Source organism: Myxine glutinosa, chromosome 4 (genome assembly GCF_964187855.1).
Source record: "Myxine glutinosa chromosome 4, kmMyxGlut1.1, whole genome shotgun sequence".
Lineage (NCBI taxonomy): Eukaryota > Metazoa > Chordata > Myxini > Myxiniformes > Myxinidae > Myxine > Myxine glutinosa.
The window spans coordinates 31621823-31637072 of record NC_136264.1 but is presented as its reverse complement, the minus strand read 5'-3'; the positions used below and the strand labels follow the sequence as shown (position 1 = coordinate 31637072).

Genomic DNA, 15250 nt, shown 5'->3' with positions numbered 1-15250 from the left:
CAACCAACAAAACCAAGCTGCAGCAGCTTGCTTGCCAGCTGGCATCAACACCCAAGCTCATCAAGCTGACTGTTGTGCTCAGTGGATGCATCATGGATGAAGAAGTTGTGCCAGCACAATTGCTCCATTCAGGGAGGTCATCATCACCACCATCTGCTGAAAACTTCAAACCTATTAAAGCATTAACATGTAATGTGGAGGAAGCTGATGATCGGCTAGTTCTTCACTGTGCATGGGAAGTGGATCAGGGGACGAGTCGGCTGCTTGTGATCTCAAATGACACAGACACAGTAGTGCGTTTACTACACTTTATCCCTCAAATGCGAGAGAGGGGTCTTCAAGAGTTGTGGGTAGAGTTTGGCTCTGGGGAGCGCAGGCGTCATCTACCACTACATATTCTTGCAGATAAATTGGGAGTAGTACTGTGCAGAGTTATAATGAAGGCTTATATCCTAACAGGTGATGGTGCACTCAGCAAGATTGGAACCAAACATGCATCTCTCTTATGTGAACCACAGAAGTACCTGGCCAATTTTGCGGAGTCCAATCAGTTAACTGAAGAGGTTATGAAGAAAGCGGAGGAGTATCTCGTTCATGTGTGGGCAGGTGCAAAGTCCAAGACAGCATGTCAGACCTTCAATCAGCTTCGAGTGGAGTGCCACATTCGTGCTACAACACCAAAGCCCCTACAGTTGCTACCCCCTACCTCAAGTGGCATCCATGGCCATATTCACAGAGCTTTCTTTGTTGTGCGTAAAGTCATGTGCCTTCTTGATGACAACCACTTGACTCTAGATCCAACAAACTATTGCTGGTCATTTGATAATGACATTCTCTTGCCTTCCAAATGTTTGAATCCGTTACCACATGGGAAGCTCATCATCTGCAAATGCATGGGAAAGTGTGATACAAAGCGATGCCAATGTAACAAGGCTGGTCTAATTTGTGTGAATTTTTGCCACAGACAACAAGGTTCTGTGTGCCAAACTAAGTAGGCAGCAGCCAGTGATTCTAATGTAGTTAGTAATATAGTCATTTACTAGATAGTAATGTAGATACATGTAGTGTAGTACATTACACCTTGCCGTTGATCCACTATTGGGATGTGACATTTATATTTTATTTATTTTCAGTAAAAATGTTAAGTAATTGGACCATCATTTTCTTCTTATTCATTCATTGACTGCAGAACATTGTTACACCACTGGGGAGCATTAATTAATTGTTGTGCTATGTCATATTAATTTGCCATATTTCCTCCTCATTTTAAAATTAAAGTTATGGTCAAGATTTTGATGGGAATATTTTAGACCTTAATAATTTTTTACTATTCCTCAATAAAACATTGTGTGTTCCTTACTTATTTGACTGATCTTTGATTTTGGTCATTTCTATAAAAAATTTCATGATTGATGAATTTAGGTGGTGAACATGTTGGGTTTTGGTGATGAGGCAACATCTAAAATATTTTTTAATGGCACCACTGAGTTGGGCATACCTGAAAACCTAGAAACAGACACAAAAATGATCCATCTACTATGTGTCTATCAAAAGTTATATTAGTTTTCATGATTTATGAACTTTGGGTGGCAGCCATCTTGGATTTTGGTAACTAGGCAACATCTAAAATATTTTTTGATGGCACCACTGAGTTGGACATACCTGAAAACCTGAAAATAGACGCTAAAATCATCCCTCTACTACATTTATATCAAAACTTATATGTGGTTCTTGTTTGGCAATGGCCCCATGGAGGCCATGTTGGAAAATGGCCGTTTTCCGGCTTATGCTACAAATTTCAGACTTCCACCTAGTAGATTCTTGAAGCTCGGGGTATCCTATACTCAAATCCACTGTCAAACTCTTGGCCTAAAGAGATGTATACGGGTCTCTATGGCAGGGCCAGGACTACTGAAAGTGTGGCTTACCTGGGTAAGTAGTTCAGAATTGTATTGTGCTTTGGTGGAGAAGAAGATCCCGAACCATGTGACCAATGACGTTTTTATGATCATCGTTTAATCACCAGGCCTCGTCAATGACACACGTAAAGTTTCGAGTCAATCGATTTGGTGGTTTGGGAGAAGATGCTTTTTTAGGGTTTTAGGTTAAATCCAATTTGACTGCCAAACCATGTGACCTATGATGTCATAAATTTAATATTTCAATACAACTCGAGGCGCGTGCGATTTGCATTTCTGGAAGAGGAAGAGACTTCCGGAAGACTCTTCCGGTCGTTCGATTTGGACTCTTCTCTTCTCGGAAGCTCTTCTGCCTCTTCCAAAATTCCAGCAGAAGAGGCACGGGCTCTTCGAAAACAAAATGGCCTCGCCTAATTTCAGTCACGGAGCAACGCTGCTGGTTATACTTACGCAGCAAAACTTGCAAGTGAAAACACAATCTGGATATTTGCATCAACTTGTGATGTAGTGTCATCTTTGTCTAATTCTTCCATCATGAGCGCGAGTAATACATGTTTGGCCACCATCTTGCTTCTCTTCTGCCTGTTCGGTGCAAAGCAATCTTCCGGAAGAGGCTTCTGTCTTCGAAAGAGACCAAATCGCACGCGCCTTCCGTCATAGATGACGCGCATGCAATTTCAGATTTTTAGGATAGGGAATTCGATTAAAACATTTTTGGCTGGTATACCACTTCACCTATGTCGTCATCATTATCATGCTTTTGTTCCCCATTGAGAGTACTTGACAATGTACCAAGTTTCAAATTTTTCCATTCAGCGGTTTCCAATAAATATATATTTTAATTATTTGCGTTTAATCCAAGATGGCTGCCAGACCACGTGACCTATGACGTCACCGTTAACATAAAAACATTCTGCACGGGTGTCTGTCCTACCCTGAGAGTTTCGTCTCAATCGGACATGTGGTTGATGAGAAAAACGAGGTTCTTGGGGGTGAGATACACCCAACATCAACCACACACCACCTTTTGACGAGACCCCACAGATGCACACTCTCCTCTTCTTCACTCTCAGGCTATTTCCCCTGGTTGTATCATTTTATCGACTGTGCTGAATAGTTCCGTACGTATTTTGTCGATACCTTTCATCATCTCCAACATCTCCATCATATTCCCTCGTAACAGCCGCTCCGTCCTCACGTATAAATTGCCGTCTCCTCAGTGTCCAAGATCCTCGCCTGAAGAAATGTAACCTATGGAAATCGAGGCGATAACACAATCTAACGTTGTTGATACTTCCAGTCATGATTTTCTCTTTAAGGCTCCAAACAAAAATAAAATGAACGTTCCGAGCGACTCGGCTTTATTTCAGGTCGGCAGAGCCGGAGCCATTGGTACGGCAGCGGCTGTCGTCGTTTGTGCGCATGCGCTGTACGTAGCGTGGCAGGCGGCAGCGTGCTCTTTCCGCCATTTTCCTATTTCGTGCTCCTTCGGTCAGCGTTTGCTTCCTCTCGATATCGCGAGTTTATCGGACGCAGAAATGAGCGATTTTGTGAAAATCGCGGAAAACGAGAGCGACGATGCGGTCGAGGTGCCCGTGGAAAAGAACGGCACGCTGCTCGTGTCGAACGTGGCCGCGCAGTTTCCCGGCGCTTGCGGCCTGCGGTACCGGCCTCTGGACGCGCAGTCGTACCGAGGAGTTCGCCTCGTGGACGGCGTCCTGCACCCTCCTGCAGATGGCTGGAAGAGCTGCGTGTTCTTCGTCAACTACCCCAAAGGTATGAGGGATTGACTCCCTTTGATGGCGGTGCCAGGTTTACCTCATCGTCCTTGGTGCCTTTGTGTGACCCTCCATCTAAACGTGGTACAAACGTGGTAATCTAAACGTGGTACATCGTACAAATCCGTACTCGAACCTATCGTTGCATTACGCTGTGTACGGGCGGATTTTTGAATGAAGGTTTTTCCACATTAAAAAAAAGTTTCACCATGTGAGAATAACGGCATGATATATCGCATATGTGACGTCACTCGGTATAAGCCGAGAGCGATGGATGCGTGCAGTACAGGTACATACCAGGTAAGTTGATTTCGGAACACTTATCGCACAAATCCATGCCTAATTGGCTGTCGAGCATCAAATGAACACCGATTGAGAATTTTTTTTTTTTTAACTAAACGTTACAGCCTTTTTTGGGGGGGTTTTTTGTATACAAGGTCGAGGCTCGTGTAAGTGCTAACATTGATCACAAAAAAGACAAACTTACACATCAAACATAAAACTTATGACAAAGGGAGCAGGAGAGCAGGGACATTGGGAGATCTGTGGGTGGGAGAGGGCTTGGGGGGGAGGAGCATGATATATTTGTCAAAATAATAAAGAAGAAGAAGAAGATGCAGAGGAAGAAGCCATGAATCCTCAATTCTTTGTGAACTGTGCAGTAAAACGTATTAAAGTTTTCCTGTGCAGTAAAAGTTTACTGTACAGTAAAACGAAAAAGTAAATGTTAAAGCATGACATATTTGTCAAAATACAGAAGAAGAAGGAGAAGATGCAGAGGAAGAAGAAGCCTTGTATCCTCAATTATTTGTGAACTGTGGAGTAAAACATATTAAAGTTTTACTGTACAGTAAAAGTTTACTGTACAGTAAAACTTAAAAAGTAAATGTTAAAGCATGACATATTTGTCAAAATACACAAGAAGAAGAAGAAGGAGATGCGGAGGAAGAAGAAGCCATGAATCCTCAATTATTTGTGAACTGTGGAGTAAAACATATTAAAGTTTTACTGTACAGTAAAAGTTTACTGTACAGTAAAACTTAAAAAGTAAATGTTAAAGCATGACATATTTGTCAAAATACACAAGAAGAAGAAGAAGGAGATGCGGAGGAAGAAGAAGCCATGAATCCTCAATTCTTTGTGAACTGCACAGTAAAACTTGCCCATTGTTGCACCCGAGACTCTTTGGGCAATTACATATTTAAAAGGCCCTTTCACACCTGGCTCCAAATCAGGTTTATCCATTTAAATTTGATCCTTTATTTCTAAGCCGCTGTGATGATGCTCACTTTACGATCCCTTCAGATCACTATTGGGTTTAATTAATTAAAAAATTTTGCATTGCCCTTTTTGATAAACGTTTGCGTCTCAAGTCAATTTTTCTTTTAATTCCCCCTTCATACTGACACCTTTTGAGTAGGCCCTGTCATTGCAGATGTGCGGAGCCAGGAGAAGCGCAAGCTGGAGGAGTCCGATGCCGTGACAGCCGCCAAGCTGCTGCGATCTGAGCCGAGGATATCTGACCTCGTCGTGCTCGGCTTGCCCTTCAGTACGAATGAAGAAGAGCTCAAAGACTATTTCGGTGCTTTTGGATCCGTTGTCCTTTCTCAGGTTTGCTTCTTTACCAAAGTTGTTTTCTGTTTTTTTTTCCATTGCAAAGGAATTGCTTTAATTTTGAGTCGTGTGTTGAGAAATGTGAATTAAAACTCGTTCTTTTATTACGTCCGCCACCGAAGGTGGATGGAGGTTATGTTTTCACCCCTGTCTGTCTCTGTGAGCAAGATAACTCAAAAAGTTGTGGAGGGATTCGGACTAATTTTGGCAGAGAGGTAGCGTATGTGACAAGGACGAAATGATTAGATTTTGGTAAAGATCTGGATTCGGATCCGGTTACTAGAATTTTTTGAGTGATTCTTCGCCATTGGGAGATCGGACCAAAAACGATACCTCGAAGGATGTCTCAAAAGGTTGTGGACGGATTTGGACGAACCCTGGTGGACCGGTTGGGTGTCTGACAAGGACGATTCGATTCGATTCGATTTTGGTGAAGATCTCTATATGGATTCAGATATGATAATTATTGAATTTTTAAGTGATTCTTCACATTGAGAGATAAGGGCTAAAACCAACATATAGCAGGATATCTCAAAAATGTATGGACGGATTTGGACGAAACTTGGACAGGTTGGGTGTGTGACTGAAGAATCGATTCAATTTTGGTGAAGATCCAGATCCGGCTAGTATAATTTTCTTAAGTGATTCTTCACCATTGGGAGATGGGGCAAAAACCTATACACAGCAGGATATCTCAAAAAGTTGTGGACGGATGATTTTGATTAAATGTGATTCTGTATTGTGATTTTCTGGTCTACTCTGGGATATATAACGTAAACTGTTCACCTGGCGGAGGTATGCTCTCTACTGAGTGCCGTTCTAGTTTTTATTTGAATGTATTGATCTCGGCCCATGGCAGGGTTGAATAGAATGCCCAGAGCTTCACATACTGACAGTCTGACGTACTGGGCAAGCAGATAAGACTGACATAGGAAGAGCAAGAACGTGGTTAAGAGTAGAAAAATTCAAAGTAGACTTGATGTGTCAGAAGGTAAGAATGAAATGCCCTTATAAATGACCGAAGGGAGGATCTGGATTGGACAGATGCTGGAAGACTGATCCACACATGTGGGAAAGGGAGACTCCAAGGATTGAGGTCAGCTGTCAGTCTGCATTGGGAGGAGTGGGTTGGATTTGAATGAGGTGTTTGTTTATCCAATTGAGGCTTGAAAGGAGCGCATTGTTGCTAAAACTCATGTGATTAAACTAGGGTAAGTGGGGGGGGGGGGGGGGGGCATTGCTAAAGCTGCTGTGACGAGACTGAGAGGAGACGAGAGGAGAGATGTGCAGAACCATAAAATCTGCAGATTTTATTAGAGAGAGGCAAACTGTTTATAATTAGTCACCCTTTCATCCTATTTTTATTTTATATTTATGTTTTTTCAGGTCAAGAATGACCCTGTGACAGGGAAGTCAAAGGGATTTGGCTTCGTGCGATTTGCAGATTACGAGTCTCAACTTAAGGCCATGTCGATACGACACATGATTGGTGGACGCTGGTGTGAAGTCAAGTTGCCGCAATCAAAGGTACAAAAAACAGGCTTTTAAATCTGCATCTACTTCTCCTTTTATTCTTTTTTTCTCTTTCTATTTTTTTGTATACAAGGTCGAGGCTCATTAAAGAGCTCAAACGCTGAACGGATCAGGACACAACAGGACGAAGGAACGGTAGAGACAGGGGAGGGGGAGGGGAGGGGGGAGGGGACACTAACGGCAGGGTTGAAGGAAAAATACAGGGAGACGGATAAATGGCGGTGAGGGGAGTAATGAGGGAGAGAGGGAGAGGGTGGTGAACAGCTGTCTAACAACTCGGAAGGAAGAATAGGATTGAAGAGGATGTGGAAGTTTATTACATGGGTGGGGAAAAGTGGAACAAGTGGAGGTGAGCAGTGGTCCTGGAGTTGGGTAGTTTCACCAGAAGACCGAGTCGTCACTGTTTGGAGGATGGTACAACACACAGACAAACAAGAGGTGGGAGCAGAGGGGAAGTCATAGCCAAAGGTAGTCCTGAGGGTTGGAGGAGTGCAAGATCAGTAAAAGGGCAGTGAGAAATTCAGTCTTGTTCTAAAGTACAACTCTGCCGCTAGGGTGGGTTTTGACCTATCAAATTGAAGGAGACAATAGCCTGGGAGAAATACTAAGGAGTCAGGGATGTCCTGTGGGAGGAAGGATTTCCGTTAAACAGATGATGGCCGGTTTATCGGCAGTGACCTGGATTGAGATATCTTTCAGGTTGGAGTGGAGACCTCGGATGTTTGAGGTCTACGTGGTTAGGCACAGGGGAGAAGGCAGGGGGAGGGGGGGGGGGGTTGCAGGAGGAGTGGAGGCTTTGAGAGGAAAGTTTGAATGAGTGGGGTGAGAGTGAATGTTTGATTGAATGGGGTGTAGGCGAAGGTTTGGATGGGTTAACGGGGAAGCATTGACGGGGTGGGATGAGGAGGGATGTATAAAGGGGGACATGAATCTTTGAGGAAGTTGGGGTGAGGGAGGAGCAGAAAAAGGAGGCCTGAAGTGGCTGATTACAAATAATGCTGATTACAAATTTCCAAAGTTGGATGAAGATCGTTGGATGGAAGGTAATACCAGTAGTTTTGTTGAAATTCACGAAGAAAGGTGATGCTGCAAGTGCAGGAAGAGGGTTGGGGGACCAAGTGCTAGGCTGACAGTTTTGGAAAATAACCTTTGTGAAGAAGAGGAATATATTATAGTAAAGAAGAATAATGCATAGGGTACAGAAAAGGGACACAATTTTCACAGTTGCTCTCTGAGGAGTAGCTAAAGTAGTTCTTGATCAACATGAAAACAAATTTGACAAATACGATAAGATGCGATTTAACACAAAATTTAACGAAATCAAACTGCAACATGAGGACAAGGATGAAACAGAAAAACACTCCAAATCCGGTTTGGAAAGCTTAACTTTAATGAGGTACAAGTGACAGCTGCAGATTTGACCAACACCGGAAAAAATGAATCCCCAAACAGGAAGTGACCGAATTGCGTTCTCAGGTAGTTATTTTTCTCTCCTTTTTTTTTTTTTTTGTTCTTCCTTCTCTCTTCTCCCACAGTTCCCCGATAACTGTTTTCTCGTACGGAATTGCACTCTTATAGTCTTCTCTCTTAGAGATGTATACAATCAGTCTTCTCTCAATTTAAGGGCTGTCAGAAGTAATTGGATAAGCAGTTAAAATATGACTTTATCCCACACAGATGGACCATTACGTAAGGTCTTGATACCCAGCAAATAGCTATATCTACATAATTATGCTGCGTTTCCAGTAACATGCTGCTCAATGAATGGGGTAGGTAGGTAGGGAATTTTGGAAATTTTGTTATATGGCCAACGATTTTCCATTTCCCAAAAAATCTAAATTCCATTTCATGTTCATGGAAAAAGAAACATTTATTTGTGCACTTGTATTGGAAAAAAAAAATACAATTTTAAGTTTCATCCCTAAAATCCTCCATGGCACACCTGGGTGGTGGGTTTGCCATCAGGGTGACACAAATGCAGGGAATAATAAAATGGAAATTAAATTGGAATCCATAGGTGCGAAAAATGTGGAAATGGTGTCCATGGGATGGACGTAGCACTGTGAACCACGAGACACCTTCTTCTGGGAGAGAGGGTAGTGGGGCAAATGTATTTTGTGCCCTTGGGTAGTAATAACCCTCTCCTCCCCCCCCCCCCTTCCAAGCAGAATTAGTAAGTAACCCGTACTGAGCCCGGTGTCCTTGTAAAACTTTCAAGTTGTCAACCAACCCTCGCCTTAGGGAGATTTGATCAATCATCATCACCTGAGGCAGGAAGGGCATTTCGGCAGCTACATTCACAACTGAGCAGCCCTCTTTAGGATCCGCTCCGCTCACCCCGCATGGGGAAGGGGCTAGAAAAGGTGCCCTAAAAATAGTCTGCCTCAACATCCCTGATTGGATAACCGCGTTCAGTGGGGTCACCATCATGCAGGCAAAAACGAAAACGAGTATTTAAATCATCTACAGAACAGAGGGAAAGCTATTCCGATTAAGCAGACTCAAGGCAGAAAGTAAGATGATATCAGCCACCTGTCATTGAGCTTCAGTATGCTGATGACAATGTTGTGTCTGCCCATACCAAAGAAGATCTTCAATCCATCCTCGATGTCTTCACTGAAGCATATGAAAGCCTTGGCCTTACCGTGAACATCATGAAGACGAAAGTGCTCCACCAACCTTCCCCAACAGAGACTGTACAAGCGCCATGCATCAAAATCAATGGAGTGGCTCTGGAAAACATCGAGCACTTTCTCTACCTTGGTAGCCATCTATCTAACAAGGCTGATATCGACAGAGATACAACACAGACTCGGCTGCGCCAGCGCTGCTTTTACTCGCCTCAGGAGCAGAGTCTTTGAGGACAAAAACATTTGCTCAGAGACAAAGCTTCTGGTATACAGAGGTGTTGTCCGATCCACATTGTTGTATGCAAGCGAAACTTGGACCACATACAGACGACACCAGAAAATTCTGGAGAGATATCATCAACGTTGTCTCTGGAAGATCCTTAGAATAAGCTGGGAAGACGTGTACAAACATCAGCATCCTGGAAGAAGCTAAAATGACCAGCATCGAGGCTCTGATCATCCAAAAGTAATTATGTTGGACAGGGCTTCAAGACAAAAGGCTGGACTGTTCTGAAGGTGGTCAGTAATGAGTTCAGATCTAAATCCCATTGAACACCTATGGGAAGATCTGAAAACAGCAGTTGGGAGAAGGCACCCTTCACATCTGGGAGAACTGGAGCAGTTTGCACAAGATGGGTGGGCCACACTGCCAGTAGAGAGGTGGAGGAAGCTCATTCATGGCTATAGGAAGCGCTTGACTGCAGTTATTTTGTCCAAAGGCCGTGCTACCAAATATTAAGTCGAGGGTGTCAACAATTTTGTCAATACCATTACTTTTTATTTTCTGATTTAAAAGGATATATTAAGTTCTGAATCAAAAACAAAGGTTCTGTAATATTAACAGTGAAATGAAGAATTGCGGAGACAAAATACTTTTGTCAATTTCAACTTATTTTTAGAGAAAATTGTGAGTTGTTTGAAAAAAGTGCAAGGGTGCCAATATTTTTGGTCACGACTGTAGGAGGGAAAGAGGTAGACCGTGGTTGAGATGGGAGGATTGTGCGAAGTGAGATACCAGTATGGTGGACATGGTTGTAGAGTGTAGAGAGTTGGTTGAGGACAGAGGGGAGTGGAGGAGTATCGTGGTCAAGGCAGGGCAGGAGCTTGGTACCATTGGACCTCACCCCTTATAAAGGGAATATGAGGAGAAGTATCAATCTTGATTGTATTGTATAAATCGATGACGTGTGATTATACAAGCCTCCTCCTTTTCCATCCTCATCATAAGCATGACCATAGCCCTCTAAAATATATCTGCACATTTTTTCATTGCATAATGGTTTTTAATTCAAAGCGTATCACAGCTGTTGAGATAATGCTTCGGTGTTTTGTTCCTCTGGGTATGCTGAAACCTCTGATTTGGTAGGGAATTGTCGAGGTTATTGTCCCCCGTCGCACCGCGGAGCGAAAAGGGGACTATGGTTTTCCAATCCGTGCGTGCGTGCGTGCGTAAGCGAAGGACCGAATTCTAATTTGGTGTGCGGGTGCAACCCACGTCAAAATCCAAGATGGCCACCGCCATGTATGTCTGACGCCATGTATGTCTGAACCTTGTGAGCGGAATATCTTGAAAAATAAGCGAAATACCAACTTCTAATCTGGTGTGTGGGTGTATCTAGGCACAAGGAAGAACGCTATTGAAAATTGGTTCGCCACATTAAAATCCAAGATGGCCACCGCCATGTATGTCTGAACCTTGTGAGCGGAATATCTTGAAAAATAAGCGAAGTACCAACTTCTAATCTGGTGTGTGGGTGTATCTACGCATAAAGAAGAACGCTATTGAAAATTGGGTCGCCCCGTCAAAATCCAAGATGGCCGCATTGCGTCTTCCACTTTGTCAACTCGCATCACTTCACCGACGGGGGACCTAGGCGTAATGCTTGTTTGTATATAAGGCTGTTGTGGTTGTGGTATATTTGTTAGTTTAGGCTTTTGGGTTTGCACAACAAAATCTTGGAAGGTCTTAAATTGAATTGTCTCGATGTAGAAAATATCCACAAATGCAAGGTGGAGGTGAAATCTGCATGAACATGCTTTTTATTTTTTTTAATTGATTAATGTAAAAAAAGAAAGTCTTTTCTTCCCTTTAAAAAAAACAAAAAACAATGCAAGGTCGAGGCTTGTGGAAGAGCTAGAATGAAGAACAAATCCAGACGTATCGGAACAAAAGGACCACTAGAAAGAGTGGTCGTAGGGTTTGTAGTGCAGCGGCATAGCAAACCAATTGTGCATTTTGTGATGGAAGCACCAAATTTGGCAGAATGATAGAATATTATATGGAGAACATTTTAAGATATGGAACCACTTTGGAATTCACCCCAATGTGGCCGCCATATTGGATTTCAAAATGGCGGCTTAAAAATCTTTAATTACAAATATTTCTGGTTCTATACCAGCTACAGCCTTGATTTTAGTGTCTGGATGTACAAACTTGAGGTCAAGGAATTGAATGGTTCTACTTAGAAGTTGATTTACTGACGCCATATTGGATTTCAAGATGGCGGAAATTGATTTACTGACGCCATATTGGATTCCAAGATGGCGGCTTCCGAAAATCTGCTGACCGATATCTCTGGTTCTATGCCAGCTAGATACTTGATTCTGGTGTCTAGATGTACATTTCTGAGGTCAATGAATTGAATGGTTGTATTGAAATATGTTTTAATGCACATAAGCAACTGATAATCCCATATTACGTACATTGTATACACACGTTCAGCAAGAGAACTAGCGAGCGTATTGCATCAAGTCATGCCAAGTGTCACAGTTCCAACTCAATGTGAGCAGTCACCATCACAGGCACACAGTGCTGTGCATTTCAGAGCCGCTTTCTTGCACTTGCATCTCCCACTGCAACCTTTTTCGCACCCACAACAGATGAGTTCATAGCAGGATTTGGCAGCTTCTGGTAGTGTTGTCCACAGAGGATCGAACTGTCCGTCATTGTCCACCCACCCCCAGTCGCATGGTGATGGGAGATAGCAGTGTGGGACAAGAGACTGTCCCCAACAATGTCCACCCTGGTAAGTTGCTCTCTTCACGTGTTGTACTAGGGCGGCCTGTGTTGGAGGTATTGCTTCAATGGATCGAGATTTCTTTGCAAAGAGTTTCTTTCTTGCCAGATTCACCTCAGAACATGTGCATGTGCGGTCGTACAGAAGCACTACGTATCTCTCCAGGGTTGCCAGTGTATCCTCAGAGATCTCACTTGGTGCAGATGCCAGGTCCAGGAATGCATTGGTCACTTCTGGAAAAGTTTCCCATACTGCCCATGCTGTTTTCTTGCCACGACCTGCAAAGCTCGAGACGGTATCACACCCTGTGATTGCATGGAAGATTGGCAGTGCCTTGGCTTTGTCTGGTCCCAGGGTAGCAGACAGCTCGTGTGCTGCTATGTAGCAGAAGTTCTTTCCGGTTCCAAACGCTAACCAGAGTTCGTCCACTACCTCATTAAGCTCCTGGGCCATCCACACAGCGAGAACCACCACATCTGTGTCCACGGTGCGGATGAGTACTCTGCGGTGTCCAGATTTCATAGCAGCTGCTGCGTGGAGCATCATGCGCGTGTCTGCTTCCTCGTGATTGCACGGGGCCAAAGCGGCTGTGTCTGCACATGGTGGTACAGCAATGACCTGTTGGTGTAAGCATGAACAATACCGTGATGTAAATTAAATGTGAATTCCTTTGGTGTAGGTGGTCACGAATAAAACCTGACATGAATCTGCATAACATTTATTAATTTATTTCAGTACATTATTTCAAGTACATAAATACAGGGCAATTATTATTATTATTATTATTATTGTTATTTACTTGGCATCAAACACATGAAATCATACAATATGACATTGCACATATAACAGCAGTAGCCTGTTCGTGTACACTCCCCCAAGATGCCAGGAAAGAAAAAAGCAATTCAAGAACACTATGGCCAATAGGCCTTTCTTAACAATTTGAGGGAGTGTACCGTGGACAGCTAAAGATTATATATACAATACAAAATATTCTTCCGAATAGATAATACAAATCGGGGTTATATAATCAAAATTAAATTATATGAAAAGAATACACATATGTGGGTAAGAATTTACTCTACAACAGCATAAATCAATAATACATTGTATAATATGTACTGAAACCACAGAAGATTGTACACACACTCTCAAACACACAAGCAGGCACGCACCCACTCTCACCACCCAGACACATACACACACTTTCACTAACACACACTAACATACATCATGCACATTACCTGTTCACCGTCAGTAGCAATCAGCTGTTTGTCTGGCACATCGATGGACTCCGTGACCTGCTTAGACAGAAAGCTGAAGAGTTCCTCCTTGTTCTCGTCGACACGGAGGAAACTGTGCCAGTTGCCTGGTAGGAGGGCAGAGCCAGTGACACGTCTGCGTATTCCCTTGCCTCTGTTGGTCCTTGCAGTTGCCTTCAGGCTGCCTGACTTTGCATAGCGGTCCCACACTAGATCGAGACGAGATCGATGTTGAAGCTGTGACATAATGTATGGAACGAATACTTTTGTGGCATAGTCAAGAAATGTTTTGGTCTGGCCTGGGCTCAGCATTTTAACTATTACAGCTCCATCGAGGATCACAGAAGATACTTGTGGTGGGTCCGACTTTGTTTCGACAAGCTGTTCTAAGGGCTGCAACAAGTCAGCTTTGGAACCAAAGCGGAGCTGTCCATTTTGCGAGAGTGCTGGCGGATGTGCGCTGTTCTCATGTTTGAAGAACTGCTCGAGACCCCCATCTCTGGTTTGGCATGCGATGTATAGTCTGGAGAAGAGCTCTGAATCACTCTTTGCAGAGGCTACTTGTTGTTTGCTCTTCTGGGCAGCTTTGACCTTGATGGATGAAAACAACGGGAGTTTGTTGCGTTTGATGACATCATTGAGTGGCTTGGATCTGTCTGCCAGACGTTCCTTCTCAAATGAATGGAACTGATCTCTCCCAATCTATAAAGCTGTACGCACAGTATCTACAACAGCTGGGCCCAAGATCTCCAGTGTGCCCAGGACCAGCAAATCTGTGCTTTCTTCTTCAAAGGGGCTGCCCATCTCTTCGATGACTGTTGTCAGTGCACGGACATCTTGGACGAACTTCTTCTGCACACTGTCGGTTTGCTCATGGTGGTGGGTGTGCTCTCCCCTTTGGCGCAGTTGCTGTGAGGTCTCAAATTCTGTGATGACCCGATCAACTTCGGGGCCAGCCACCATCCACCGTCGAAGGGCACTTGGATTTTCAGTTAGGCCCACTGCCCCGCCATCGCCTTTGACCGTGGCATTGTTTTGTTCATGAGCCTGGTCTAGGGAGATGGCGGAGAAAGCATGCCTAGTCTTCTTGGATGTGAAGTGCCCCGCATGGGACTTGGCAGCAACATCTGGGTGTTTCTCTGCAATGCCAACCATGTCCCTGATGTGGACTGGTAACCAGCGAGCATAGTGGATATGGCCCAATGCAGCGAACCATGCAGCTAGCTCTGGTAGGGTGTCCATGTACAGCGTGAAGTTGGACTCTCTCAGTGAACGTATGTAGAGGAGTATATAGAGCTCCAGGTTAAGTACAGTGGCCCAGTACTGAAACTGTGGACATGCCGCTGCTCTCTGGTCACACCATGCCTCGAACTCCAATGGTTCCTCATCTCTTGCAGTTGCTCTTTCGTTGTATATGTCATATGCACGATGCTGCAGTATGTGTAGGGCAGCAACAGTTACTTGGTGGGCGCGTCTTGTACGGCTGACGTGAGCTGCACG

At 43.8% G+C, this 15250-nt stretch overlaps 1 protein-coding gene across 8 annotated transcripts in view; it reads left to right on the top strand.

Annotated features, from left to right (window-relative positions):
• The first annotated feature begins 3301 nt into the window (after window positions 1–3301).
• LOC137424562 (TAR DNA-binding protein 43) overlaps window positions 3302–15250 on the top strand; it is a 28534-nt gene continuing 16585 nt past the window's right edge. For 2 of the 8 annotated variants that reach the window (XR_013623034.1, XM_078775619.1), the window contains exons 1-3: window positions 3302–3695; window positions 5118–5308; window positions 6698–6838. Coding sequence is in view for 4 of the 8 variants with exons in the window: in XM_078775619.1 (XP_078631745.1) it covers window positions 3458–3695; window positions 5118–5308; window positions 6698–6838 (570 nt within the window). In the remaining 4 variants the exon portion in view is untranslated. The remainder of the gene's footprint in view (window positions 3696–5117; window positions 5309–6697; window positions 6839–15250) is intronic. The other 6 variants (XR_013623036.1, XM_078775621.1, XR_013623035.1 and 3 more) reach the window with 4 other exon arrangements.